The sequence below is a fragment of the Ambystoma mexicanum genome, chromosome 7p (assembly GCF_040938575.1).
Source record: "Ambystoma mexicanum isolate Mex_15411 chromosome 7p, UKY_AmexF1_1, whole genome shotgun sequence".
In the NCBI taxonomy this organism is placed as follows: domain Eukaryota; kingdom Metazoa; phylum Chordata; class Amphibia; order Caudata; family Ambystomatidae; genus Ambystoma; species Ambystoma mexicanum.
The window spans coordinates 880,711,687-880,725,464 of record NC_090939.1 but is presented as its reverse complement, the minus strand read 5'-3'; the positions used below and the strand labels follow the sequence as shown (position 1 = coordinate 880,725,464).

The 13,778-nt window shown below is 45.4% G+C and overlaps 1 protein-coding gene across 1 annotated transcript in view; it reads left to right on the top strand.

Annotated features, from left to right (window-relative positions):
• Positions 1-13,778, top strand: part of CFAP97D2 (CFAP97 domain containing 2) — a 211,647-nt gene that overhangs the window by 144,354 nt on the left and 53,515 nt on the right. Inside the window, exon 4 of the mRNA XM_069637120.1 lies at positions 6,428-6,620. Within this exon, the coding sequence (XP_069493221.1) occupies positions 6,428-6,620 (193 nt within the window). The remainder of the gene's footprint in view (positions 1-6,427; positions 6,621-13,778) is intronic.

Genomic DNA, 13,778 nt, shown 5'->3' with positions numbered 1-13,778 from the left:
TAACACCTACACTAACTATGCAGATGATACACAGATTCTCCTCCCACTTTCTGGGGATCATAGGAGGGACTCGGAGTTGGTGTACAGAGTATATCTCATCGTTCAAGCATGGATGGCCACCCATGGCTTGTGCTTGAACGACGACAAGACAGAGCTGATAATCTTGGGAACACACATAAACATAAAAAAACTAGGCCAGGAATTCTCCTCCTTCAATATTGATGGAAATACTATTAGGGTCTCCAAGGAAGTAAAAACCCTTGGTTTCTACTTGGATTCCACACTATAATTTGATAAACAGCTTAAATCCTTGGCCTCCACCACCGCCTATACCTGCAAACTGATAAGAGCAGGTAAGCCTTTCCTTTCTAACAACAGCTGCATGATCCTGGTCAGAGCACTTATTCTCTCCAGGATTGACTACTGCAATGCCCTCTACAGTGGTGCTAATAAATCAACCATCCAGAAACTACAAACGCTCCAAAACAACGCCTTGCGAGCAGCGCTTGGCATAAATAAAAGAGCACACATTTCCGCCATCAGACGTCAACACAAATGGCTATCCACAAACAACAAAATACAATTAAAAATGATCTCTTTGACACACAAAGCTCTCAACAATGCCGCTCCTAGCTACCTCATGAACAAAATACAGAAAAAACCTCTATCAGACCAACCAGAGTTACCAACACGAACTGCCTAGTAGTACCTAGATTTAAACTAACCACGATTGGTGGCAATAGCTTCCCTGTGAAGGCTGCTAAAACTTGGAACCTACTACCAAACAACTTGAGAGCAGATCAACCTTACCTACTATTTAGAAGGAACGCCATCCAACACTTTATCTCTAACGACCACTAGTCACCTATCTGTACCTGCCCACTCTTTTCCTAGGCACGACACCTGACACCGGTCCCTCTTCTCCTGTTGAATTACGAAATGTTACCTGCACCATCTTTTATGCAATTCACTGACTTTTATGACTCCTGTCTTGTATAATTTGTATATTATTACTGTATCTTGTATAATTTGTATAATATTACTGTATCTTGAATAATTTGTAACTTTGTACGTTTCGCATTATCCTACCTGCTGCGCCCTTCTACCCACGGGTCTGGAGCGCATTAGAAATTAATAAAACAAACAAACAAACAAATCGGGAGGTGGAGATCAGGGTGTTTTAAAAGATACATCAGACCCGAGAAACTGTAGAGTTAACATGCTGCCTTCTCATCGAATTAGCGGTGGCACGGAGGAGAAGGAGGTCCATCTGGGTAATAGGACACTCCTTTGTGTCAAGGGCTGGTGCAAGCTGGACGGCGGAACAGGAGGAGTTGACAGCCGTTGAATTCAGGATACGATGGCACGGGGAGCCTGGGATGAAATGGGCCCATTTGCAGGCGCACGTTCGCAAGTTGCTGGGTAAGCAGCAAAAACCGGACGTCTTGGTCATACATCTGGAGGGTAATGATTTGACGAGCCTGGGGAGAGGGGCTTTGATGAGGAAAATTATGTTCTCTTTACAGGAGCTGGCGGCACAATTGGGGGAGATGGAAATCATCTAGTCATAAATCATTCCGAGACAGGAGTGGAGTGGCGCAGAGAGCCACTCAGCGGTGGAAAAATCTAGAAGAAAATTGAATTGTGCAAGTCTAAATTCTGCAGGGGCAGAGGTTTTCCACAGATCAGGCACGGCCTGATTAACTTGAAATCCCTGGAATATTATCTTAAGGATGGCGTACATTTGTCGGCAATGGGGATGGATCTCTTTTATTGGAATATCTGCACAAAACGTCTGGAAATATAACATAAGAAAAGGGGGAGCCACGGTGGACGGTAACCCATCAGTGGCATGGCAGTGTTTGGGCGACCAAGCACAAGAGACAGACTCTGAATGAGCCAGGAGAAAGCCGGAAGGGTCTTCGCTCTTCTCAGACCAGCACCTCTTGGGAGCCTAAGCGGCAGGGGCGTCTGGTGGTAACAATAAGGGCTCAGCTTCCCCCAAAGAAACAACGCTCTCCCCGCCCAGGAACACCTGCAAGGGCAGTCAAGGCTTAGACACGAAGGGTTGGGAGAGTTGTCCCTATAGTGGACTTTGTGGAAAGAAAGGGTGAAGCAGGTTGTTGGACACAGAGCAGTCGCCGCATCTTCAGAGCTATTTTCAGTAATGTGTGCCGTGTGGTTTTATGATGTTGTGAAAATAAATCTGCAGCCTTTTTATGCCAAAAATAAGACAAGGCTCATTCTGCACTTTACTGGGGGAACGGAAGAATGAGCATGTACAGTATTGTGGGTCCAAATGGACAGATGCACGGGTTATGACGGTGACGACGGAAGAAAACAAGAAATGGAGGAGGCACCCCAATAGCTCGTGCGGGGTCCTCCTCCTCCCTCCCCCTGGGGAAGTGCAGCAAAATAGGAAAAAGCCTGCAAAGGGCCAACAAAGGGGCGGGGATGCCCCTTTATAACGGGTGGGCTCTCTTCTGCAGGAAGCATCCAGCCCCTGCAGAAGGACGCCCGCCCGAATTACAAGGAAGGATTTCATTTTCCACCCACTCACCCTACAAGCAGGGCAGAGTTTGGGCAGGGCCTGATCATCGACGTTGCAGGATGGCGAGGCGGTGTGGCGGTGTTTGGGCGACCAAGCACAAGAGACAGACTCTGAATGAGCCATGAGAAAGCCGGAAGGGTCTTCGCTCTTCTCAGACCAGTGCCTCTTGGGAGCCTAAGCGGCAGGGGCGTCTGGTGGTAACAATAAGGGCTCAGCTTCCCCCAAAGAAACAGCACTCTCCCCACCCAGGACCACATCAAGGGCAGGCAAGGCTTAGACACGAAGGGTTGGGAGAGTTGTGCCTACGGTGGTCTTTGTGGAAAGAAAGGGGGAAGCAGGTTTTTGGACACAGAGCACTCGCCACATCTTCAGAACTATATGGACAGATGCACGGGTTATGCTGTGACCACTTTAACCTTAACCCGTCACTGCACGCACCGTCATGGTGGCGGGCCTCAGTCACAACATCCCATGCCAAGGGTAAAACATGAACACATGAACACACCTTTTTAAATAAACAAAACAACAAAACAAAACATGTCTTCAGTGTTAATTTTCGCTGCTAGCCTTGTCCGCTTTCATTCTTTTGCTGGCGGGCACAGGCCTTCATCACCTTCTTCTTTAGTCTTTTCCATGCTGCCGCGACTGCGAAGATAGTGAGCAAGCACAACCCTTCTAGGGAAGGTTTCAGAGTTTCCCACGCCCACACAAGAAACTGGAAAAAAAGGGGTACACATGGTGACTTACAAACCACATTTGTCTACATGAAGGGACTAAAGAGTAGTTTAACCTATATGACAGTGACTATGGCAACACTACCCCCACCGTGGTGCAACCCCTGGAGATGGTAAAGGGGGGATTCCCTAGAGTTTGCCCAGTTGTTCTTATACTGGTTAAAGGGACCTAGAGCACAGGTGTCTCCTACGTATCTCACACACACACTCAACAAGCTTGGGGTTCGCAAGTGCATGCTTGGACCGGGAGTCTAAGCCTGCGGGATGTCATAGGTACGAAGCTCACATGGATCGCAGAATGGGCTCTAAAGCAATGAGGCTCTCAGGCTTGGCATGCAGCCACGAATTCCATCTGAATGAAAAGAGAGTGGAGTGCCAGCTCCTGGTGCACTTGCGAGTCAGAGTTTGAGTTGGGTATGCCGGTTCCCCTCAAACATGCTAGGCAGATCACTGGTTCAAGAAGCAGACATGACACTCGGGCCTGGCAATAACATTGTGGACACATGGAATAGACAAGTAGAACATTGTCCTAATGAGGGGGAGGGTTCACCCACACCAAAAGGTGGTGGGGACATATGGGCAGGACCAATCAAGGGTAGGCAAACCCAGGAAAGAACCAGAGGCATATTCAGAGCCCTTATTACCCAAATCACCCTATTACCTACCACATAAAAGGCAGCCAGCATTCACTAGCATTGTGGGGTAGAAGGCAGATTTCCTGGGAGCTGGTTCTACTGAGGTAGAGGATAGCTGGAGAGAGGTTGGGGCAGAGGGTGAGAGAAAGGTAGATATTGAAGGAGATGGGAGAATAAGAGGAGGAGAGTGAACTGTAGGAGGAGGTGAGGGAGTAAAATCTGAAGTCAGCAGTAGTACAGACAGAGTAGGGCAGAGATGGAACATAAGGACCCAGAGAATCACCTGGGGCAGAGCGAGAGCCCTGGAGTGAGTCGGCTCCAAGGGCTCATAGGAATCCAGTTTGCAGGGGGTGAATCCAGGCCAAGGTACAGGGCCTGCTGAGGACTGGAGAAAAAACAGCTGGCAATTGCCAACCAGAGACTACCAGCAAACATTCAGAGTGAAGCAGGGGTGCAATCTGCACTTAAGGTTGCCGAGACAGACAGGGGTGCTATATCCCCTGAAGATTGCTTATCCAAGCATGGGTGCTATATCCATTTAAGTTTGCTGAGTGAGACAGGGGTGCTATATCCCCTGAAGATTGCCTATCCAAGCATGGGTGCTATATCCATTTAAGTTTGCTGAGTGAGACAGGGGTGCTATATCCCCTGAAGATTGCTTATCCAAGCATGGGTGCTATATCCATTTAAGTTTGCTGAGTGAGACAGGGGTGCTATATCCCCTGAAGATTGCTTATCCAAGAATGGGTGCTATATCCATTTAAGTTTGCTGAATGAGACAGGGGTGCTATATCCCCTGAAGATTGCTTATCCAAGCATGGGTGCTATATCCTTTTAAGTTTGCTGAGCGAGGCAGGGGTGCTATATATGACTGCAAGAAATATTGGCCAGATCAGGGGAATGGGACGATGGGATAGACCTTACAGTACTGTTCATTTGGTTCCATGTCTTAATATCCCCGCAAAAATATCTTTGCAGAGATATTAAGCCATGGAACCTGCGAGAGACACCCCTGCGACCCCCATATTTTATTAAAGGGAGCGGGGACACCCCCGCATCCCCAGTCCCATTTATTCCATAAATTATCCCCACCAATAATATTGCCTATGGCCTTACCCCACGACCATATATATGACGATATTACTGGTGGAGCTTTAACCTGATACCGTTCATTTGACATACTACTAAAGGAAGTTTTCCGCAATGTCGAAATGTTGGATAAACATGGCCTTATTATACATATTTTTCCCAAATTTAAAAGTGTGATATAGATAGGTTTTTAAGGGATTCCGTTTTGTTGTTCGATGCCAGGAAACTATACCTTGCAGCATTAGATATTATACATCATACATGAAACTACAATTAGCAGGATTTGGCGAGGAGGCAATGCAATGGACAAGAAACTCAAAATTTTAGTAATGAAAAAGAACTTCAAAATACCCTAACTCCTACAATTCAACATTTTTGCATCTAAGACCACCCTAAATGTTGCCCATCCCAAGTCTCAGCCCTTAACCCACCCAATCTGGGTTCCTCCCTGCCCCTCATCCATTTCCCTTAAACCAGACTTATGGCTGGAGCTGTTTTACGGAGAAAGAAAAGCACCCCATGATCCAAGCCATGCATGAGTCAGGTACTTCCATGTGAATAAACGCTATCCGAGTGCCATGCTCCAGAATGTAGGCATTAGAAGGGCTCCCGACCAATTGGGCAGGAACACAGGAAGTCTGACTCAAAAAAGGTAGGTGTTTGCAGGACTGCTTATAGCCTCAGGATATTTCATTTGTATTGATATTTTATTTCTATCGCGCTCATACACAAGTGTTTGAGAGCGCGACGAGGCACGGGAGGGGAACAAGGGAGAACAAAACAACGGTCTTACTAGGCCCAGTGACATTGGGAATGCGCAAGTGCATGGGAGTGGGAAAGGGGAACGTGCATGCGAGGAGGGAGAAATGGAAAGCGCTAAGCAAAGGAAGACAGATAAATAAAATAAATAATGAATGCAACAAAACTGGTAGCGCAGCCAGCAAGTGGCAAGTGCTGGGTTTAAGGCAGCAGACAGGGTGTGTCTGATAAGTGCAGAAAAGGGGGGGGGACTATAGGGTTACAGATACAGACACCAGTGCAAGGGATTGCCAGGAGGCAGTGCGGGTGAGTGGCAGGGTGAGCAGGTACCTGGCCCTGAAGGTCAGAAGGTAACCAGGTGCACGATGCCGAGACAGAACAGATCAGCAGGGGAGAGGAGGAGCGAAGGCAGAAGCAAAGAGGAAGGTCCTGAGGTGCTTCCGGAACCGGAGATGGTTCTCCTCAAGTTTCTCCTCAGGAGAAACTTATGTAACCAGAACAACAGATGAGGAGGTAATGCATTTTGGTCTTTATGATCCATTCTCACTCATCTTTACAGTCTAAAAATGTTGTTACAGAAGAGTTTGCACAAAGACTCATAGAACAGAGGTTTTTTTCTGAATGAAAACATTTTTTTGCTTATCTTTTTCTGGTTTCAGTTTGAACAGGGAAAAGCGAGAGCAAGAACTACTGAAAATCACCAGAGAAAACCAAACTATTCTGGACAGGATTGAAAAGTGCGAACCACAGTATCAAGTTCAGAAGTGGGCCGAGGACTATCAGAAAGCAGAACAGTACATGGACAGCATTGCCAAATATCCCAGAGGATGGTATAACACACCACACGACAAGGTAAATGACAACCATTGCCTAACAGCGGAAAACAAGTATAGCTATGGGAAAGCAGAACCATAACCCACTGCCTGCTGTCAGGATAGTCAGTGACCATTGAGATTTAATAATCGCGTACAGCTGTGAGGATTATTTCTGAACAGGGTTCATGTTTGGAATAGAAAACCTGGAAGCATTAATGCTCCAGTATTTGTGTTTGGATGAAATACGAACTCTGTTAGATGACTCCATTCAAGTTGGCAGTATTGGTGTTTAGTCAGAATGAGGAAGAACTTCTCCTGAACACACGTTGCTGACCATTTTCTTTCTTTACTTATAGCTCGAGACCCATAACAATAAAATAGGGGAATAAGGAAGCAAGAGGAAAGAGCAAAATGTGAAAAAGGAATATAAAGTTATGTTATTGTGCTTTTGTACTGGGCCGATTCACCACCGTAGTAGTTTCGAACCTTGTCCGAGGCATGTTGTGCCCTGCCAGGGTCACTAGATGTTAGTCTGCTGGGAAGAATGGCATGAGCAAGGATGAGGTAAGAGAGAGGGAAAGCACGAAAGGAATTTGCAGACACAGAGAAGAGTTAGGCGAGACTAAATGCTTGAATGAGTTTGGATGAGTGCTTGTCCATTATACACAGACTATCATCTAGGGAGAGGCACCACAGAAGAGAATCTGTTGAGCTAATATTAGCACCGGGATCCCCAGTTTTGCAGCATTCGTGTAGTGATGGGTGCATAAGGGGCTAGAAAGCATACTTGGGCAATCCTGGAAGATATCTAGGCTTAAAATAACTGCTGTATACATTTATGATACCGTAGGTAAATTCCCCAATAATAATTCTGGGTCTACAAAGCCAGATCAGAAGGTGGCCTAGCAAATAGTAATATGTGTGGGAAGTGAATGTTGTTGGTAACAAAAGGCAAGGGAGTGGGATGGGCAGAATTAATAAAGTAAACATGTTAGCTGTGGCCCTAGGTGAATGTGGCAGATATTGGTTCATTAGTATGTGCAGATGGTGCGTTCCTACTCATGGGACATTTCAGGAGTGCTCTAACCATTTTGCCTCCAAGGACTAAATATATAGGCTAAAAGGAGGGGTGCAGGTATGCACCCCTAACTAACACCCCAAGAAAGATGGAAAGAGCCGGGTAGGTCATCGGAATCCTCAACCTAACGTAGAGAGTATTCACAGTATGCATTCTAATCAGAATGTCCAGGAGGTCCAAAGGAATTCCCTTGTCTGCCAAAGTGACAGAGTGCAAAGCACGAACAGGTCAATTACTCTTTTAGACACGCCAGCCAAATTGTTTGTGAATCCTATTTGTGAATCCTATTTTGAATGGCTTCACCAACTGGCTGAATGAGATTTACATCATGTCAGAACTGCAGTTTAGATTCAAGTGGGGCCTGGTTATCCCAAAACTTCATATCATAGAATCATTGCTTAGTAAATCCCTTGGGTACGTTCCCTACTTTCACCTTGCCTTTATGGAGCTTGTATCCGCCTTTTAGGGAGAGTGGGAGGGCAAACGGCTGCTCGATGGGTCGGGGCAAGAGTGGGAAGACTGCTCTAGCTTGTGCAAACTTGTTTGGGGGACGCCGGCTTCTCCACCTATGACACAAGACACTGTGGCAGTGATGGCATCATGCCAGCACCCCCCTCCATGCAAGATGTAGAGGAAAGTTGGAGATAGTTGGCCAAATCATTCTCCTGGGGCCGCTCCCAAGTATTTGCATTTTTTATTTTTATTTCATTGATTTATAAATCGCTTTCACCAAATTGCTGTACATTAAGAAGATGGTACAAAAAAATGGGAGTTAACAATTGAACAGTGCAAACATAATATTAAAAAAATGTGATTGAGATTAGAGTGAAAGAGAGATGTCGAGGACAATCTGATATTGAGAGATGAGGTGGTCCAGTGTTTGGGTGCTAACATTGAACAAGATCTAAAGCAGGAGTGGGTACAGGGAGGCTTAGGAACAACTAATAGGAAATTATTTTTGGAGTCAAGTGAGCGAGGGGGGAACTAGAGAGTCATTATTGAAGAAAGATAAGGAGGACCGAGCTCACGTATGCATTTCAATACACTACAGAGAAAGCAAAAGAGTAATCAAGAATTGAAGGGCAGCCAAGGGAGAGAAAGTGGAGAAGGAGCAGGTAGCGATGCGGAAAAAAGACAGAAAAGAGTATGGCTAGACGAATTGAAGATGGAGCAAAAATGAGCAATCCAGTAGGAAGGGGGACTAATAAGTCATGTGGAGCATTAGTCAAGACGGGATAGAACAAGGGTGGAGATGAGTAGCTAAATAGTGTGAGAAGAAAGGATTGGGTAGGTTTTTTGAAATTGAATAATTTATGACGACCATAGTGGGAGACATTGGAGATGTGAGAAGAAAAAGATAGGGAAGAATCAACGATTAACCCAAAATTGCATACGGAAGAAGACAGTGGAAGAAAAGAGAGAGGACAATATATAGATGAGGGAGGTATAGGGGGAGGTATAGAAGAGGCAGGGAACAAAGTCATCTCAGTTTTAGAGGTGTTTATGATATGATATGGCATTTATAACGCGCCTATACACAAGTGTTTCAAGGTGCAACAAGGGAGTTTCAAGGTTTCTAAGATAGAAAAAGTAAGCATGCATACAAGGTTGTATAGCGAGAAGAGCAGAGGACATTTTAGCATGAAGAGTCTGAAAAAGAGTAAAAAAAGGAGAGAAAGATTTAAGAGCCGTACGCTTGGAAATGTGAAGAAAGGCCAAATGAGGAGACAACAGAAGGGAGAGGGGAAGTATAGAGGGAGAAAACAAGAGAACCCAAGATTTATCCGTGCTGGACACCATATTGTAGGGTAAAAAAGGGTGAGCGCTTACCGGCCCGGGAGATATAGAAGGTTAAATCAGAAAGATAAGACCTTCACCAATGAAAAACAGAACCAGAGAAGACAAACAAGAAGAGAGTTGAAAGAAGAGTAGTGTGATCAACAGTATCAAATATCAAGTATAGATCAAGAAGGATAAGAATTTAGGAAAGTTTGGAATGACAAAAAAGCATTTAAGAGTGAGCTTAATATTCTAAGAAGAGACATTTTGGTGGGGTGGAAACCCGATTGGTGTAGGGGAAGAAGAGAATGAAGATCAAGATATGAAGATATTTGTGAGTAGATGACTTGTTCCAGTATTTTTGAGAGAAAAGGAAGAAGTGAGATAGGACGAAAGTTAACTGCAATAGAAGGATCAAGAGAAGGCTTTTTTAAAGTCAGAATAAGGAGTGCATGCGCAAAGTCAGGAGTGAAAATAACAGAAGTAAGAGATGTATTAATAAGGCAAATCAAAAAGGACAGCAAAAGAGGATAATGAGTGAAGCAGAAAAAAAGAGGACGAGATTATGTGGCCATTGTTGTTGTTTTTTTAAACAGAGAAAAAACAGCAATTCATAACAAAAAAGAGTTATGAAAAAGGCTCATTTTATGTAACCAGCGGGAGTATCTGACAGTGAGCAGGTTAGACTGAAATGGTACCTGTTTATATTGCTAACAACGTTTGTGACTGCTTAAAGGATTTGTGCCAAATAAGAATCAAGTTGGGCACAATGTGTTGCAGATATACCTTTTTTTGGTTTGGTGCAAATCTATCTAGTCGTTTAAAAACAAAATATTGTAGAAGGGGTGACCCTGGTCTAAAAACAATACATATAGATCTGATGGTGCATTGCAGCAGTGAGGCTTTTCAGGAATGAAAATCCACCATATATTTTTTGTTTTTACTTAAAATAAGCAATAATCCTGTGGGAACGTCAAAAATAAAATGCTTAAAATCATATTTACAGCAGAGAAATGGCTTTTTTTACATCAATGTGGTGTGAGGTGTCAGGGAATGAAACATGGACACAAGTTAGACATGGTTTTGGCTGAAGACGTTTATTGATAAATAAAAAAGGGTTAGGAAAATGCCTCGCTGTCCCTGCACTAGAGGTGTTTCCCTACCTGAAACCAAAACTAAAGATCTGTCAGTGTCACAATATCCAAAACAAAACAGTCCTGTTTCAAAGTACTATTCTGACCTCACATTCTAAAGAAATGAACTCTAAGGTGATAATGTCTTAGACCTTCAGTGTTCAAATGGGTAAAGAAATAGGTAACTCCAACAAAAAGTCTCTCAAGGATATTGTTCCTTGCTTCAGAGGATGTTTCCCTTTCCCTGGATTCTTATTCATATTTTCTTACAAATAACAGTTCTTGGTTTTACTTTTGTTTGACACCAGAATTATATACAACTTTGTTCTTTGTTTTGTCAGGATACCTGGCGTACTCTGCTGCCAGGGTTTTGCTCCTTCGTTTTTTGGTCCAATAGTGCCTTTCTGGTTATTCTTATATGCTTCTTAGTTTGTTCTTGCCTGGCATGTTTCCTTGCCAAGACTTTCCCTGTGCACTTGTACCTGCCTGCCAAGCTTCCCGGAATCACACTCTTGCACTTGCCTGGTATACTCTCTTGCCAGGGATTTCCATTTGTGTGCCTTTGCGCACACTTCCACTCTTGATAGTTCACCACATTATCCTTATTGGCTAATACACTGTGTCTGCTGTATACTGCTTTGTTAGCATTTCCTATGTGCATATATGGCACATACTCGCAAACTTCAAAATCTTCTTTCTTTAGAAGATGTACTTTCACTTTCTCTCTGGTTTTGTAAACAGCTCTCTTTCTCTCTCAGTTTTGTTATGTTTAAATATTCAAATTTGCCGTGGTCGCCAATATGCCCTTTGTCCCAGCGTGGACTCACTGGCTCGTCGTGGCATTCCTTATTCCTCTTGCAGTCGACCTGTAACAGTCTTTGGGTGCTTTCTTCCTCCAGGCCGTTTGCGTTTCACGTCCCTGCTTCCCATGGCTTCAGCTGGGCTTGTCTGCTTGGTACGGGTCTCTGGTAGGTGAATGGCTGCTTTCAGACACCGGCCCACGCCCAGTAGCCCTGCACTGGCTTCTGCCATTTCCGCTGTGTGTTGTCTTCTCTGCACAGCCTTCTGCTTCTGAGCTCCTGAGCCGTTTGGCTTCACCGACCTTCTTCTAGTCCGCCAATCTCACAGATAGAAGCAACCCACTTGCACCAGCAGTTGCGCTGAGGTTCTCGTGGTCTTGATTTGAATGTCCCGGTGACAGGTGTGTGCTCGCAGCAACTAGAGTGCTGCCTGTGCTCGGGGCTACTCTTGATCTGCATTCCTCCACTCCTCTTAATCGTGGTAGTGTTGAGGTGTTTATGGGAACAGTAGTCCCTTTTTGGCAACTTGCATGAGAATGTTGGATGAATGTCCATAATGGGTTTTGATGGCAAGTCAGTCATAAAGGATTGGCACAGGCTTACTCTACGACGTCACTGAGGCGGGACCCATGGTGTCCAGGATCTACCAAACAATTGCAGAAGAACTCCCTAGAGATAAAAATAAAGGGAAGCAGAGATGGGAACAAATACTAGGCAGAACAATAACAAACAAAGAATGGACAAAAGCGAAGCACTACCCGAAAAACATATAGAGAAATGCCAGGCTAAAACAACTACAATTCTACATACTCCAAGGAGCATATCTAACCCCAGAGAGAATATCACGCTTCCCGGGAGCCGACACACAGAGCTGCCCAAAATGCAGAGAAGAAAACACTAATCTGGGACATATGTTCTGGGACTGCCCGAAAATACGACCGTACTGGGAGCGAATAGAGCAGTGCTTGAGGGCCAAAGTAATAAAAGGACAGATATGGACTAAAGAAGCCTTTCTCTTAGGTCTCTACAGCTACCCTAACAAGAACAAAGTGATGGCCAAGATGACTCACTTAGCTTGGGCACTAGCCAAGCGACGAATAGCGAAGCGATGGAAGGCAGTAGAGGAACCAAATATAGAGCCATGGTGGAAAGATCTGCAAAGATGGACCATTGCAGAGACCGCAGTCTGGCAGGAAGCATTGCGAATTGGAAGGAGGGAGCGCTCCATGGACATTACAGCCTGGTACACGATACTGCAAGATCTATTTACCTCCCCAGATGACAGACCCCTCCTGAAGCTATATTGCCCTGTGAACAATTAAACTGCACCAAACAAGTGGTGCTTGAGAATATGATGTTTGCCGACGTGCAACATGTCAGAGGACTGATCAAAGTGTACAAGACTGGATGGTACTTGCTAGTGACCTGGTCGCTGTTTTAGTTTCTTGTTATATGTTGGGGTTAGGGAGGGGAAGGAAGAGAGGGTAATGGTAACAGGGCATCAGGGCACTAATACTGCTCCAAAGCGCATCGCAGCCACTGATTGGCTGACTTCATCTACATCCGGCTACAGCCACAACCGTCAGGCGGATGCCGCGCTATCCAAGGGCCGCGACTAAGTGCCTGTCTGTGCCTGGACCCAGCCATTCTGAAGAGACGGTGTGCGAAGAGAGGCAGGAGCCTCTCTCTCCAATCGCTGTCCCGTTCCTCACCATGTCCCTCTGCAGCTCCTACAAGCAATCTGGTGAGATTGCCACCATGGAGAAGCTAATTTCGTTTTCCCATATATTGTGCATTTAATTAGCCATCCGGCTTACTAAAGTGCACTACGTGCATGCCAGCCCAATTACTGCTCTTTGAATCGGCCTGCCGCCCCTGGCAACATCTTGCCCAGCCATCCGCCATTACTGGCAACGTGTTCTATGGCCGCACAAGGATTACTGCAGCCTCTCCACTAATATTGCTCCAACGCGCATCGCAGCCACTGATTGGCTGACTTCATCTACATCTGGCTACAGCCGCGCTATCCAAGTGCTGCGACTAAGGGCCTGTCTGTGCCTGTCTGCTGTACGGCCGTTGGCCAGACACTCTGGCCGTCTCCCCTCGCCTCTATTTCAAGGTAACACTTGCACTCCTACCCGTAACCTGTACTGTCGCCACACATGCTATGGGCCAACTCCTCTCTTTTACTGTGTCTCCTATGTCCTTCAATGTTATGGTGCCACATCTCACCTTAGCCACAAGCGCTATATCGTTTCCTGCGTAATGGAGCGCTTTGACACTGCCCATGCCACAACAACATGCGGGCTCGGACTCCGCGGTCAGCACATCTGAACTCACACTTAGACTGCCTGCAAATCTGCGCTGCACAGTCTTGCACCTGAAATATTGTTTGAACACCCTGT